The following is a 14,680-nucleotide window of genomic DNA, read 5'->3' as shown; positions in this document are numbered from 1 at the left end:
GTGGGCGGTAAACCTCTTTGATGAGTCAGCGTTGTCGATTGGGTATTTTCTTATCTTTGAAGCTCATTTGACCAATGGAACTTTCGATGACATAATACACATGGCCTCACCCTTTGCCCTTTCCATTTAAAGATGGCGGCCTCCATAAGTGGTTAGCATGACTAACATAGTGTTCTGGGCTCTGTGTGTATAGTTTAAATGGTGTTTAATAAAAAAAGTGATTTCAAAGTTTTAAGGTCCAGAGGAAGTGTTGGTGATGGCGCACAGTTATTCATCAAAAGAACGCACCAGCGATGTTTTAAATGAAGAAAATGTGAACATCGATTTTGGATCGTTGCTGTTGTCTCGAGCTGTGTTAACTGGTTTGTCGCAAGCAGGGTTTGAGCGACCATCGCCAATACAGTTGAAAGCTATACCACTCGGGCGGTGTGGACTAGGTGGATATCGAATTTTAGTCAATTGAGATCTTGTGTGCCTTAATTAACAGATTAGTCATATTAATTTACTTACATAGGCCTAAACCCCTACTTTGTTTATGCCTATAAATAAGCCAATCTCCCGTTCTGTGACCATGTTGATTGTAGCAGCCCCGTGCGATGAAGTGAGCAAAGCTAGAGGGGAACAAATTGTCTACAACAATAACAATTGTGAACAGCAATTCGTTAAATGTTGCGCAACGTTCTTGTCATGAATATGTTCCCTTCTATTCTGTCTTCTGAGCATGCATACATGAAACGTGAAAAAGGCATATTATACAATTTAACCTGCCCCAATTAGGTTTGGGGTTTGTTTATTTTGGGAATTATTTAGAATCACTCTCTTGTATTCATTTTTTTGGCTAATTACATGTTAACAGGTCGGTGACCAAACCACAATCTAGCGACGACGCCGGACTATGCATACGCGGCTCGTTTGTGCAACGATGATGTATTTTTGGAACTATTTTTAGATCATGGTTCGCAGATGACATCGATCTCCTTATTGGCCAAAACCTTCAATACAAATTGCTCTGATTGATCAGATTTACAGGAAACCTGCTACCCAAGATCTAAATGAAACTTTCCTTTCATTTGATATCTATAAAAGTGGACTGAAGAGATTTTTCAGTCAAATCTTGCCGTGGATGTGTCAAATTTGGTGGGCAGGCGAGTTCAATTCTGCCGATGAAAACGGTTACGCGAAAAAAATAAAGCTTTACCAAAGTTTACTTTATGCATAAAAATGTTGCCGTTACAAATCTCCATCGATTCACCGTGGCAAATTTTATGTTTACAGTGGCGGTTTTCCAAAATAGTGATTGGAAACAATTTTGCCATAGACTCCAACGGTAACAGTAATGGCAACGGTGGCCATGTTGGCTGCCAGAATTTCAAATCTCATTATTTTCGTAAAATCGCAAAATTACATTATTATCATGTGACCTGATAAAAATGACATCTTTGCCGCTTGAACAAGCGACATAAGCAGAATCAAGGGACATAGCTAGATTGTGGTTTGGTCCACAACCTGGTTAATAGTATAGAGTAACTATATAAGCCTTGTCGCAAATACTGCATGGGTGATTTTGCACAATGGTAGAAAGGCATTGTGGGAAGGCAGAAGGAGCAAACATTGCCCCATATTCCTTCCCATGATGCCTTTCTACCATTGTGCTAAATCACCCATGCAGTATTTGCAATAAGGCTTATTGACATAGTGACTTTATTTACTTTGGTAATTCATTTGGAGGCATTTTTCCTGAAAATCCTACCATGAAGAGACAAAACTTGCTAGTGTGTTTTTAAGTTGAAAATAATGTGCAAACTGCAGTATATCGTCATGTAAAGCAAGCCTTGCCCTTGAGATGCCACATTGCAGAACAATGCATACCCAGCCGTCGCTTTAATGAATGAGTTTTAAAATTGTATTTTGCATTAGAAGATTTTTGCACACATTTTATTGGGCACATTGATAACTGACAACTAATGTAAAGTGCAATCTTGAGCCTTGCACAAATTTCTTTTACTCCATCGTGAGTCGATTTGCCATTGAAAACATCCAATTTTTTATAGGATTATCAACTCAGGAGGGAGTACAATAAACTTGCACAAGGTTCAAGTTCAACACTATTGCTCTTTTTTTACACAGATATGATCGTCCAAGCCAAGTCAGGAACGGGTAAGACATGTGTCTTCAGTGTGATAATTCTGGAAAGTTTGGATCTGCAGTGTGCAGGTGTACAAGCCTTGGTCCTGACCCCTACTCGGGAGATAGCTACCCAGGTGCAAGGGGTGATTCAGTCCATCGGACGCGCCATGCAGGGCTTGCGATGCCACACGTTTATTGGCGGCACACTCTTTGGGCCTGATCGACAGAAGCTGAAGAAATGCCACATAGCAGTCGGCACTCCAGGTATAATGCCCTAATCCGTTAATTCAAATCAGGTGAATGGAAATGGTTTTGAAAAGCTAAACCTGTTGTTGAAATCCTTTTTGAAGCTGGCATTTTGAACCAAGGAAATGACTTCCACGTACAGAATAAAATTTTGATCTTGGAAAGTCAACAGATATCCTCACAGCAGCACAAGTGACATCATTTCACATAAAGCTAAACTGAGAAAGTGTTGTTTGTAGGACGTGTGAAGCAGCTCATCGAGTATGATGTCATGCGTACAGAGAGCATCCGGCTTCTTATCTTAGATGAAGCAGACAAGCTCCTGGACGACAAATTCCAGGATCAGATTAAGTAAGTTTACATAACCAGTGATGATGTGGAAGATACATGTAAATACCGCGACGAGATGGAAAAGTGTGCTCAACTGAGGTGTCACCCTTTCCGTATTCCACCCCAACCTAAACTCAACCCCAAACCGACCCCAACTCCATCCAAACCTGATCCCAACTCATCCTCACCCTAACCCCAACTTCACTCCCCCAGTCCAACCTTACCCTATCCCAACCCAACTTCAACCAAATCCAATTCCAGCTCAACTGACCCCATTCTGTCCCCCCCTCCGACTTCAACCCAACCTTCAATCCAAACCCCATCCAAAACACCAACCCCTAAAAAGCCTGGCAAATACCTACAAGTTTGAACAAATTCACTACCAACTGCAGCTGTATGTGAAAGCTTCCCTCTGAGAGGGAGGAGCATATCCCACTTGTATTTTTTTCAAGTTTCCATCAATTTCAGTAGTTTCAAGCAAAACTGTTGACTTGATTGTTTCGCCATCTGTTATCCCTTTATTTTTGGTAATAGCTGGATATACAACCACTTACCTGTCAACAAGCAGATGCTTGCCCTATCAGCCACCTATCCTGAGGCTCTGGCAAAAGGCTTGACCTCTTACATGAGAGACCCAACGTTTGTCAGACTGAACCCCAGGAAAGTGGCTCTCAAAGGTTGGTCATTTGGATTGTTCATCTGTTTGGCTACTGCCATTGCAGTGGTTGGTCAAATGACTACGATTTAAAGGATTGCCAGAGGAGATGAAAGTCAGAGGTACTGTAATTTCCTCGACTGCAACTTTGTGGCATAATGAAAGTTATTCTCCTCTCCCCCTCAGAAAACAAAACAAGAACAATTCAGATCCAGATCTCGCAGAACTTATGAATGCATAGCCTACTAAAAGTGTGATATAGAATTCTTTCTTTACCTGCTCACAGACAAATTAACTGTGAAGGGCTTTATGTTCTGTGAACAATGTTTTGTTTCTGATTGCTTAACTTTATTCATGTTTACTCAGGAATCAAGCAGTTCTACAAGGTTGTCCCAAGTCATGGGTTGTACCATAAAGCTTTTGAGGTCAAAGTTGAACATCTGCTGCAGCTGTTGACGCGGGTGTCCTTCAGCCAGTGCTTGGTTTTCTCCAATCTGTCCAGCAGGTGAGACACCTTGCCACAGGAGTGTAAATTTAATTGCATTTACAAGTATGGTAGCTGCTTTGTGATTCCATTTGGGGATAATTTATATGTCTAGAAAGTTTCAACATCTTAAAACTTTTGAAAAGTAGTGAGCAGGAAGCTGGAAAGACACTTGTGAAAACCTCTGTTATTCCAGCTTTTTTCCAGTTTAGCATGTCTTAATCAATCCCTTTAGAGATGAGAGGAACTTAAGCACTAGGTGGTTACTTCCTAGATGTATCATTTGTTTCCATAATGGGTTATATAAATATTATTTGTGGTTTCTAGATTTGTTCAGACCCAAAGCATGGAGTACAAAAATCATAAACAATTCCTGTTTTGTTTTTCCTTTCTATTTCCTTACATGTACCAGAGCCCAGAATCTGTCTGACATTTTGTGTGACCGTGGCTGGCCAAGCACCTGCATTTCAGGGAATCAGGACCAGGTGCAGCGACACAGCGCAATGTCCATGCTCAAGACCTTCAAGTGCCGTGTGTTGATATCGACCGACCTGGTGAGAACAGGGTTATTGAAGTTAACTTGTAGGGGGCTGGATTTGGGGAAGTGTGTGGCAAGAATGTGTTTAGAGTTAAGTTGAAAGAATGACCTGTGACCTCCAGAGTGTTTTTTGGTTGCAACATTCTTGAATTCTTCATCTATGAATGAACCGAGTAGCAACTTCTTTTTCTTCAGTTTTTCAACAGGTCATCAAGCCTCCTGTAAAGTGTTTGTGGCCATGTTTACCCTCCTAAATTCTTCACAATTCTTCACAGGATGTGAAGGGTTGGGGTCAAGAAATCCAAGTTTTGGAGCTTTGACAGTTAACTTTGAATGTGTACCTTAATATTCTCATGGTAGCTAGTCAAGGGCACTTTCTTGGTTGCGTGCTCTGTATACTGTTATTCTCAACATACATGTACACAACAATTGTGATACACTGTTTTTGCACTTTGATTTGAATCATGCTCTGCACTCATTCTCACTTGACAGACGGCCCGCGGAATAGATGCTGAGAATGTGAACCTTATTGTAAACCTAGATGTCCCATCTGATGGCAAGACCTACATGCATCGCATAGGGAGGGCAGGTCGTTTCGGCAGCAAGGGGGTTGCGGTGACGTTTGCAAGCGAGGGCAACGAGGAGACCTTGCTGAGAAACATCCAGAAGCAGTGCCATGTTAGTCTTCAACTTCTGCCAGGTTGGACTCAGACCAAATGTTTTTGGAGTGTAAAATTAGAGTACTGAATCTGTAATACTACAATGTGAGTTTATCAGTCACTAGACCTCACCTTGAATCTGCTGGATTTTCTCTTTTAACTTCCTTGCCATTCTGATTATAGGTAAAACCAGTGTTGAAAAGTTTTATTAGTCGGAATATCCTCCTTTTTGTAACCACTCAGTTGTATGTCTTGTTAATTGACTGGAATCACTGTTCCAGCCTTTAAAAAAAATTGAAATTTGATTATTTGTGTGCATTTAATGAATTACGAGCATAAATGCATACCATTGTGTTTGGGCTTAAAAATGTTTCATGCCATTCCTTTTCTACATTTTCATTGCTAGTTGATTATTCAATTCCAGTTTCTGCTTTCTGTTTCTCAGACCCCGTACCATCAGATTTGGTGAATTCCATCTGTGTCGATCAAAGCTGTATTGACACCGAGGAGGAATCAACCTCTGGGTTTGACTGTGATTCTGATAGTCAAGACAATCCAGACATTGACGCAGAGATCGGCATGGAGGAATTACAGTGTGTATCAGGAGCCAGAGAAGCCAGTGATAATGTAGTGAAGGAGCCTCCTTTGACTAACAAGACAGCTGTGACATCTCCCAGAAATAGAGATCAAAGGTCAAATTTCTGGTTGAAGGTCAACAAACAAGGGGACTCTGTCTTAAATGCAGCCTGCACAGGTGTCTCCGATAAATCCTGCCAGGTGGACACGCTGGGCATGCCCCTAAAAATGGATGGAGTAATCGACTTCAAGATTCCCTCACTGGCTGAGAAGTTTAGCCCAAGGAGGGAGGATGAGATGTGGACCTGGGAGAAAGCTGCCAAGGATTTTGTGGAATTCATGAGTGGATGTTCAGAATCGGTGGACATGCAGCTGGGAGGTCTCTTAGACACAGTCAAAGATGAAACTGCTGAAGAGCCAGTTTGTTTCGCTGGAAGTGGTGCCTTGAAGAATGAGTCTGAAGATGAACAAAGAACTGCTTCGGAAGTTGAAGATTTAAGCTGCTCAGTTGAAGAAATGTTTGTTCATCGCATGAATGGTGAGGAGATAAATGAGCTTGATCGACTTGCAGTTGATGATGTCTTGAGATCCCAAACACGGGACCAAATTATTAGCATCTCTGACTTTGTTCACGACTCAGTAGGGAAAAGTGATGACTTTGAAGCACGTGATGAGACACTCAGCCAAAATGGCACGAAGGAAGCTGATAAGGGAGAAGCTACTGATCCATGCATTTCTCTGACGACAGTATCTGATGAGAAACAGAATGATACTGAAGAGACTGAGAAGGGAAAAGACAAAAGAGCAGACTTTCACGATTCAGGCAAAAAGGTGGAAGCTTGTGCTGAACCAGACAAGGGATACAAGGTAGCGTTTTCATGGCGGCCATCTCGGGCCTTCTTCAGCGGGCTTGTGACCGAAGAAATGACAAGATTACATATCACAGAGACCAGGCGCAGCGATGATGATGACACTTACTTGGAAAGTATGAACCCTCCTGCTGACAGTTATGCAGTAGGAACTATGTCCAACATTTCTCTGACTGCTCTCGGGAGTGATTCTGCCAAGCTGGATAATGTAGGCAGAAGCGAAGCAAGGAAATTAGCATCTGAAAGGTCGGAAAGACGGACCCAAGTAGAGAGGAGACCATCTAAAGCTTCACCAGGTGTAACAGAATCAAAGCAACCAGGTGAAGTGACATTAACATCGGAAGAATCAAAGTTTCAATGCAGAGCAAGTGGTAAGCCTTCATCAGCTCCTCCCTTACACCATGCTAACCAAAGAAATGCCAAAGAAGTCATGCCAGACTGGCAAGAACCAGAAGCAAACAGCAGCTCAACTCATGATCAGCAGCAGACAGATGCTTCAGTCTCCAACAGTCATCCATCCAGGAAGACATGTCCACCAGGTGAGGATCCCATATGGCAAGCCTACACAACTTACCTTTCAAATCTTGAAGATGCACAGAGTGATGCTGACAGCTGCAGTGAGACGGATGATTCTATTACAGAGAGCACCGGGACTTCAGACTGTCAAGAAAGTTCAGATGGTTCTGAAAGTGGTCCTGCTGCACCCAGTGGAAGCCAAAACTCTCAGGAGTGGAAATCTAAACCTGAAACTACCGCACATTATGGCTGGTTACCTACACCATATGATCCTTCTGCATACAGTAGTTGGTACAGGGTACCAAACTTCACCTCATCTGCGACCACAAATTTTCCCAATCCAACTGATCAGGAAAACCCTTTGCATTATGGCCCAAGTGATTATCACGAATCACCATACAGTGGGCAGTATGCATACTGGCCATATGCTTACTACTAAATCTTAGGATCGTGTTCTGAATCACCAGCCTGTTTACCCCAAACTTGCCAAGTATCATGTTGTCATGTTTCAACATGCTCACATTACTTGTAAAAGTTCGAGGGCCTGGTGTCATGATCCTGTTATATATTTGCTCATCCATATCACCCTCACAGGGCACTTGGAAGAGCAGATGCTTGTCACAGAATTTTGTGAAGGAAGTACATCACAGCTACAGACTCACAAATCATTGTGGGCTACAATGCTGACCCCTCATATTCAGTTATTGAATTGTATCCAATATGTGCTTGAAAATAAAAATTAGGGCTTGCATCCTGAATTAGTTGCCGTAGCCCTTTATAAAGCCTGGTGGGAATGAGCAAAAGAAATATTTTGAAGGGAGCAGTAGGCCACCTTATTTTCTGGAGGATAACATGGTCTCCTGACGGCGGGCAGAGCATACAGTCGAGAATATTGAGATTTCTTTCAGAACCACACGTACTCAGAAAGAGATATCCTTGCATGGTGCTACCGCAAACCTCTATAACTTACTTGCTACCTTCATCTCAACATTCTGAATTTGGAGATACATGAAACCAGGCTTTGGGAAGAGGAAGGGAACCTCATGGTTGCGCCCAACACAAGCTATACCACTGCTCATGGTCGAATCCAGGGAGATGCCATTACTGTTTTGGCACTGTGCGAAGGCACAGCACCCTGTTGGTTAGAGATTTCTTTTAGGCACAGATACCTCCTACGCTTAAAAGTGTTGTAGTCCAGACTGTCACAAGACCATAATTAGCAAGATCAGAGGTAAGACCTTGCGCAAGACCTGTTATAGGTAGTACGGTGAACAGTGATAAAGGAATGCTTAAGTTGCATTGTTTTGAATAGCTTGCAACTTTAACCCACTCTGGAGGTCTTGTGTTGGTCTTTTGATGGTCTTTTGATGGGCTTGCGAGGTCTGGACTACATCATTGGTGTCTTATGCTGGTACCTCTGCAGTAATGGTCTCTAATTCTGGTAACCAGATTAGCATGTGTCAAAGCTGTTTGCACATTGCCAAATCTGATTCGCAAAAGAGTGAACTAAAATTCAGCATGAGTGAGAAATGGATGTTGTACATGTACACTGCTCATAGATATTCGCTAGAATCAGTTCTGGGATTCAGTTTTTGTTCGGCTGACTGTCTGAACTAAATATTCACTGATAAGGCTAGGCATTTTGTGATCTGTTTGGAATGTTTGTTTGCTCCTTGTTTTAATCGAGAATCCAAACTAAAGATCTCTTAGAAGTATTTTTTTATTATCAATCTGAGTTACAGTAAAGTTACACACACAGTCACACATGCATAGCCAAAAACATAAACCATTTAACTGTCGCAATGCCATTTGAACTAGTAGCTAAAATACCGGTCTCCGTACTTTGTGTATAGCGAAAACTATAAGTATGTACATGCATAGATCTATTCCAACAAATGTCTAACCTATGAAAGAGCAGGCTTTCATATAACAGTAGGTTGCATTGAAATGACATTTTTTAATAAACTAGGATTATTTTTGAGTTTAAAGGCAAACCGGAATGTCAGATTAAATACCGCTGTTCTTGACCTTTAAGAGTTTCTTAATAAATATCTTCTGGTAATACTGAAACTGTTTTACTGACTTAAATTACTGGTAGGTAAAGCATACATATCATTTGAAGAATCGGGTTGCGTATAAAATCATTGCTTTCCACAGCTACGGCAGCCTACACTGTGTGCAAATGACGGGGGGGGGGAAACGAAGCCGTCCCCATGCCGCCTTGGCTACCTTTGTGCAACTCTTTTAGTCCCCAGTTTTTATCTTCTTTTTTTCCAACATACTTCTCAAACTTCCGTTTAAAGTATTGCTTAATGGAAATTACCCACTTCCCAGAGTTTATTTGTCAACTGATTCCGTGGATAGGCCTACTTGATCAGTTTTAAAGCTTGGTCTCAGACAGTGACTATATTAAGCCAAAGGTGCAGACGCCATCATTGTATCGCTTCCGCTTGGAAACTTGCTCCTTGCTAGAAAATTTATTTCTCTAAATAATGACCAAACACATCCGTTTTCGAAGAGTTTTATTCCAGGTTGGGCATTCACAACTCTTGCCAAACTGTCAAATGACGTCAACGCCCCGAACATGATGGTTTGTGCGCCGTTACTTCACTAAAAATACCGTGTCTCGCTTGGAAGAACTATTTTCTGCAAAAGGAAACATCGAACCACTTAAGTCAGTTTCATTTGAGGTGGGACCACTCGTAGATTCAAAAGATACCGGGTCAGCACATCTTGCCACAGACCGCAGAGGGCCCAGCACGGCGCGTAGGCCAGCGTGATCAAGCCCATGAAGTTGTAGGCGTGGTCGCTGTAGTCCCAGGAGCACGCATCGAACTGGCGCAGCAGCAGTCCGCTGCAGAGCTCCCAGGTGTACGCCACGCAGACGTAGAGGGCGATCCGCGGAGCGAGCGGGACTCGGTGACGGAGGCTAACGTAGAGCCTCTCCACCACGTAGCTCGCGCTGCCGTAGATGAAGAAAGAGTAGATGGAGGTGTATCCAACCAGCTGGTGAGATAAAAGAGAAATGTAGAACTGTAAACCTTGAGGTGAGGGTAAAACTAAGCTACCCCTAGCCTTTTTAGTCGGAGTTGTCGGGGACAAGGGAACTCTAAACCGCATGTCCCGTTAAACCCCCCTCCGTTAACCTCCCCTTTACGTAACTTTCGTGTCGACGCTCCCCAATCAGAACAGTCTAGTAAGTATAGCGACACTCGCGCTTTTGCCCGATGTAACTGATGTGACATTCCCAGGGGGGCACATAGTTCGCAATGGGGGAGCCAAAGGCAAATAAACTCTTGTTTGTATTTGTATTCGTTTCAAAGGGGGTCGCAAAGGGGGACAAGCATCCGTTGGACAGCTTTCACCTACCCAAAACCATCCTCCCTGCGCTTGAATGAGGAGACAGTGTTATTAATCAACGGGCGGCTTTCCATTATGTATGCTATTTGGGTGCGTTGCGTACACGATGCGTTTATGCGTTTCACTTTCACGGACACATACGAGTGCGTTGTCTATCTTCGGCCGGCCGTGAAAATCACCCCGGGGGCGAGTTTATCGGATACGCAACGCTTGGCGCAAGTATCGCATTACTGAATGTCACTCCAACAAAATGAACTCTAAAATACCCAGATCATTTTTTCTACGCCATTGTGTATATCACCATGCAATGGTTCAGGACTTACTGCTCGAGCTCTGCTTTTGTCATCCCTCTACAACTTATACAACTTGCCTGTTGCAGTCTAGTCGGTAGTAACACACATTGAAGTGGTCTTGGGTTCGGTGGTGTAGCAAAATGGATTTTGTTTTTAACATGCGACTGATCAATTTTTTCCACCCGTAAAATCTTGTTGGGGGCAGTATGGAAGACTTTGATGCCATGGTGTAGAAGGATGCGCTGGATCCGGTGGGAGGTATTGCCTATGTAGGGGAGGGTGACAGAACTAATGTGCCTAATGGGTTCCTTCTACCCCATGGCATCAAAGTCTTCCATACCGCCCCCAACAAGATCCAAGCAGCTCTCCAGTCTCACAAGGACAAGCAAGACCCCAGGACCAAGCCAGGCTCTACAGGATCCCCTGCGAATGCGGCAAGGTGTATATCGGCAAGACTGGTAGAGATCTCACTACCGAGCCCACGGACGACGGGGGGATCTCGAGAAATCTGCCATCATCAAACACTCCAGCACTGAAGACCACCAAGTCCACTGGCAACAAGCCCATCTCATTGCCAACATAGAGCAATGGCATCCACGCCGTGTTTGTGAGGCAATTGAGATTTACAAGAACAGAACAGTTCCGCAAAACACAGGCTTCACCATCAGTGACATCTGGCGCCCCATCCTCAACCCTTCTTAGTTCGCCTTATGGGTCATCTATACCCTTGGCACCCTGCCCCAGTTCTTCCTTTAGTCTGCGTATGGGCCCTCTATACCCTTGGCACCCATGTTTACCCATGCACACCCCCATCAGTACTGCCACACCTGAGTAAGTTTACCGCCACGCATCACCGAGCCAGCCTAATCCCTTCTCCAGAGTTCCCGCCTTCACGCTTCATCGGACTAATCCCTGTCTCCAGAATCCTCCACCAGACTACTTAAGCTCCACTCCCAGGCAATATCCGGCATTCTCCTGAGGACGAGCAGAGCATACTGCTTGAAACGTCGAGTACCACTGGTTCTTTTCAGAACTGCAAATTAATACTCACAAAAGAGATGCGTCAATGGTGCTACCGCAAACCTACTTTCTATTACACTGTAATATTGTGGCAAGCAAGGTGCTGTATTGACCGCACTGCGTGCACATAGTGTATGTAGTAGTCCGTATCTACGACCAACTTCGTCATTCTAGGTGGTACAAGCTCCGAGGCGGACTCGAATTATTCCAGGGGGACCAGGCCCATCGTTTTTTTTACGTCAGTTAAGGACATGCGGGTACGTTGCCACGTGCCTGCAGGATGCCATCCTTGATACTGAAATAGTTTTCCTGTTTTGTGTGTTCGAGCATTTAGGCCAAGATCGACATCCATCCCAGAACCGTAAAGCCTGTAGTTTGCTTTTTGCCAAGGCATTTTTTTTACATTTGCCGTGGCGCTTTTGCCTTCGACAGTTGTGGGACACCGTAATATGCCCTTTTCGTTCCGTTTGCAAAAACAGGATGATTCAGTCTTGTGAAGTCTAAGCTGGAAAATCATAACCGATGGCAGTTGATGCAGCAAATGCGATAACGTCTAACCATGCAAGCTCCCCAGCCTTAAATGTCCCCTTCGTATTAAATAAATAACATCACACAACAAAATTCCACATCATTTTTCCAGATTTAGATACCTTTGTGAAACTTTCAAATTTCGTGTTACTACCTAGTTACTTAACTTCGGTTAAGCCTGTGCTTCTGTATCGATTAATTAAGTGCTATTCTGATACATGTCCACTCGTATAGATCTTGCTCACGTTTGCGTTCAGGTTATATAACAGATTCGATTAATACAGCATTAATTTTCGTCAGCAGGTCATAATAATGCGACCGGCATTTCCAGTAATAGTGTTCGAAAGAAATGATTATGGTAAGATAAGCAAAGATCTTTTCATCTCAAAATTAAACTTGTTTCTTTTGTTTTGTTTCCTCATTGGTTTTCTTTTGAGCGACACTAACCCTTTCTTTATGACCACGCTGATGTGTTACACCCAAAGAGATAAAATAAATGTTATTTTATATAAAAACGATTTGTTGCCAATGTACTGAAGGCGAGATAGCGGCGACTGACAAGGGGAAATAAGAACCGTCTTTACCACAGGGGGCTTAACTAATAGCTAGGTGCATGAGTGTCGCTGGGGAAGGACATCGTTAACACAAATGGTTTTCATTTGGGGAGTTAAAGGGGAAAGTAAACAAACGCTAAATGTCATGAAAAAGTGTCAGAATTGACCCTTCTGTTGGAGTGAGTTACCCCCGGCCTCTCCCTATAGAGAGGGCAATAGGCCCATCCCTATTCCCTAGCTCTACCGGCAACGACGGCCAGATGGATGCATTCGAACTTAAGAGAAAGTGAATGATGACAAAATAATTATAAAACTGAGACAGGTGAAACATACAGAGCAAAGAAGACACTGTATATTAGTGAAGTTCACTTTCAGTTAATGCCATCCTTCTCACCTGGTAATTGGGCTTGTTGTGTATAACGATCTCATACAATGCGGTGAAGATGACCTCGTCCAGGAACCCGTGCATCCCGTAGAAAAACAGGCGCGCCATCAAGGGCAGGGGCTGGTAACTAGACTCGTCTTGCCTCACGTCGGACACAGATGATGATTCGGTCGAGCGGTTGTCACTGACATCCATTCTTGGCGTTGCTTTGGCGCGTTTGCCACGTTTGCCGTTCATCATCCTGGTTACTGCACCGTTTGAAGTGTTGCTCGATCCCCTCATGCCTGTTTTTCTCTATTTCGACCCCCGAATGACTAAATTGTGCCTGCGATCTGGCGCTCGCGTGCATGCAGTGTTTGTTTGCAGTATGACGAACACTGCGTTCCCAGCTAAAATTTCTGCTTGTGTGGGGTTCTGCTATAGCTGTCTTCGTTGAAACAGATTTTTGGTGGCTCTAAACACGTGTGCGTGGTCGCTACACTCTTCTTATCAAGATAGCAGACAATGGACATTTTTCCGGGTGGCGCATTGCCGATACAGTGACTAATACAGCTAATCGCTGAATCAATATGCCATTGGAGAGTAGGTCCCCAAAGTTCATCATGCATGCACTCAATCAGCCTGCCCTGTGCTAACGTGCAGGTACCCGTGCATGTGCCGAACCAGTGAAGAGGAAATGACGAGCCTCAGCGAAAAGGGCAAACTGTTGTAATGTAACTCGCCGTGACTTTCATAGTAAAATGCACTGAACATAGTGACCTTGAATATGAAAGCAAACACAGTACAGCAAAGTAACAGCCTGGCTTTTGAGCCTGGAACTATTCGGGTACTAAATTGTGATCCTGTGCTGCTCACTGTTCGCGACAATTGAAAGACAGTTGCAGAGGGGAAGGGTTGCAGCTTGATACAGAGTGCAATGCCTGCCTGGGCACAGCACAGCCTGTATAACTGTACACGTACAATTTTACGTGTGTTAATAATTATATTGCAAATCTGTACAGAAGAGAGAGAGGGTATGGGAAATTGTATCATAAACGGAAATACAAAAAATCAACAATTCAGCCCCAGAGGTGTTTGTTCTGAAACAAGAAATTAGTAGTCAGATGTATTTGTAGACGCTGGACAAATGGTCAGACGGCCACTTTCTTTAACCACTGGCAACGGGCAAGTTGAGTGCATGGGAAGCATTCAGGTGGGTGAGGTCATCACGTACGCAATGTACCCTTCTTCACTTCCAATATTCCACACTACATACGAAGTTTTGCGTAACATAATTAGAACTTGATTTTTTTTGCCCAACTGAAAATAATGAAATTTCTTCTTTTTTAACCTGAGAAATCGATTAGATATTTGCAAGGAAGTCGTGTAGATATCGTCAAATATCAAAGGCAATTAAATAAAACAGTAATTACTTTTTAAAGCATTTTTAAGTGCAAAAATGGGTGCGGGGAATAGTTGCTCCACACACGCAGATGCAGCAACTCCAACCTCATTTTTCCCCGGCCACACTTAACCTCAGCTCGTATTATTCAACATTATG

At 43.4% G+C, this 14,680-nt stretch overlaps 2 protein-coding genes across 2 annotated transcripts; one reads left to right on the top strand and one right to left on the bottom strand.

Moving 5' to 3' along the window:
• The first annotated feature begins 11 nt into the window (after positions 1–11).
• On the top strand, positions 12–9,192 carry LOC110974182 (uncharacterized). The gene is made up of 8 exons (XM_022225624.2): positions 12–437; positions 2,128–2,391; positions 2,613–2,724; positions 3,238–3,380; positions 3,725–3,863; positions 4,255–4,396; positions 4,873–5,080; positions 5,485–9,192. Exons 1-8 carry the CDS (start codon positions 257–259, stop codon positions 7,437–7,439), a joined length of 3,144 nt encoding a protein of 1,047 aa, XP_022081316.2. The 5' UTR covers positions 12–256; the 3' UTR covers positions 7,440–9,192.
• On the bottom strand, positions 8,705–13,980 carry LOC110974184 (transmembrane protein 229B-like). The gene is made up of 2 exons (XM_022225626.2): positions 13,150–13,980; positions 8,705–10,006 (listed from the first exon to the last, which is right to left on the bottom strand). The coding sequence occupies exons 1-2, from the start codon at positions 13,420–13,422 to the stop codon at positions 9,671–9,673; spliced, it is 609 nt and encodes a 202-aa protein (XP_022081318.2). The 5' UTR covers positions 13,423–13,980; the 3' UTR covers positions 8,705–9,670.
• Between the last annotated feature and the right edge of the window lie 700 nt (positions 13,981–14,680).

Source organism: Acanthaster planci, linkage group LG04, assembly GCF_054643075.1.
Source record: "Acanthaster planci isolate LZ-2023a linkage group LG04, COTS_SCS, whole genome shotgun sequence".
In the NCBI taxonomy this organism is placed as follows: domain Eukaryota; kingdom Metazoa; phylum Echinodermata; class Asteroidea; order Valvatida; family Acanthasteridae; genus Acanthaster; species Acanthaster planci.
This window is presented reverse-complemented; position numbering and strand designations above follow the sequence as displayed.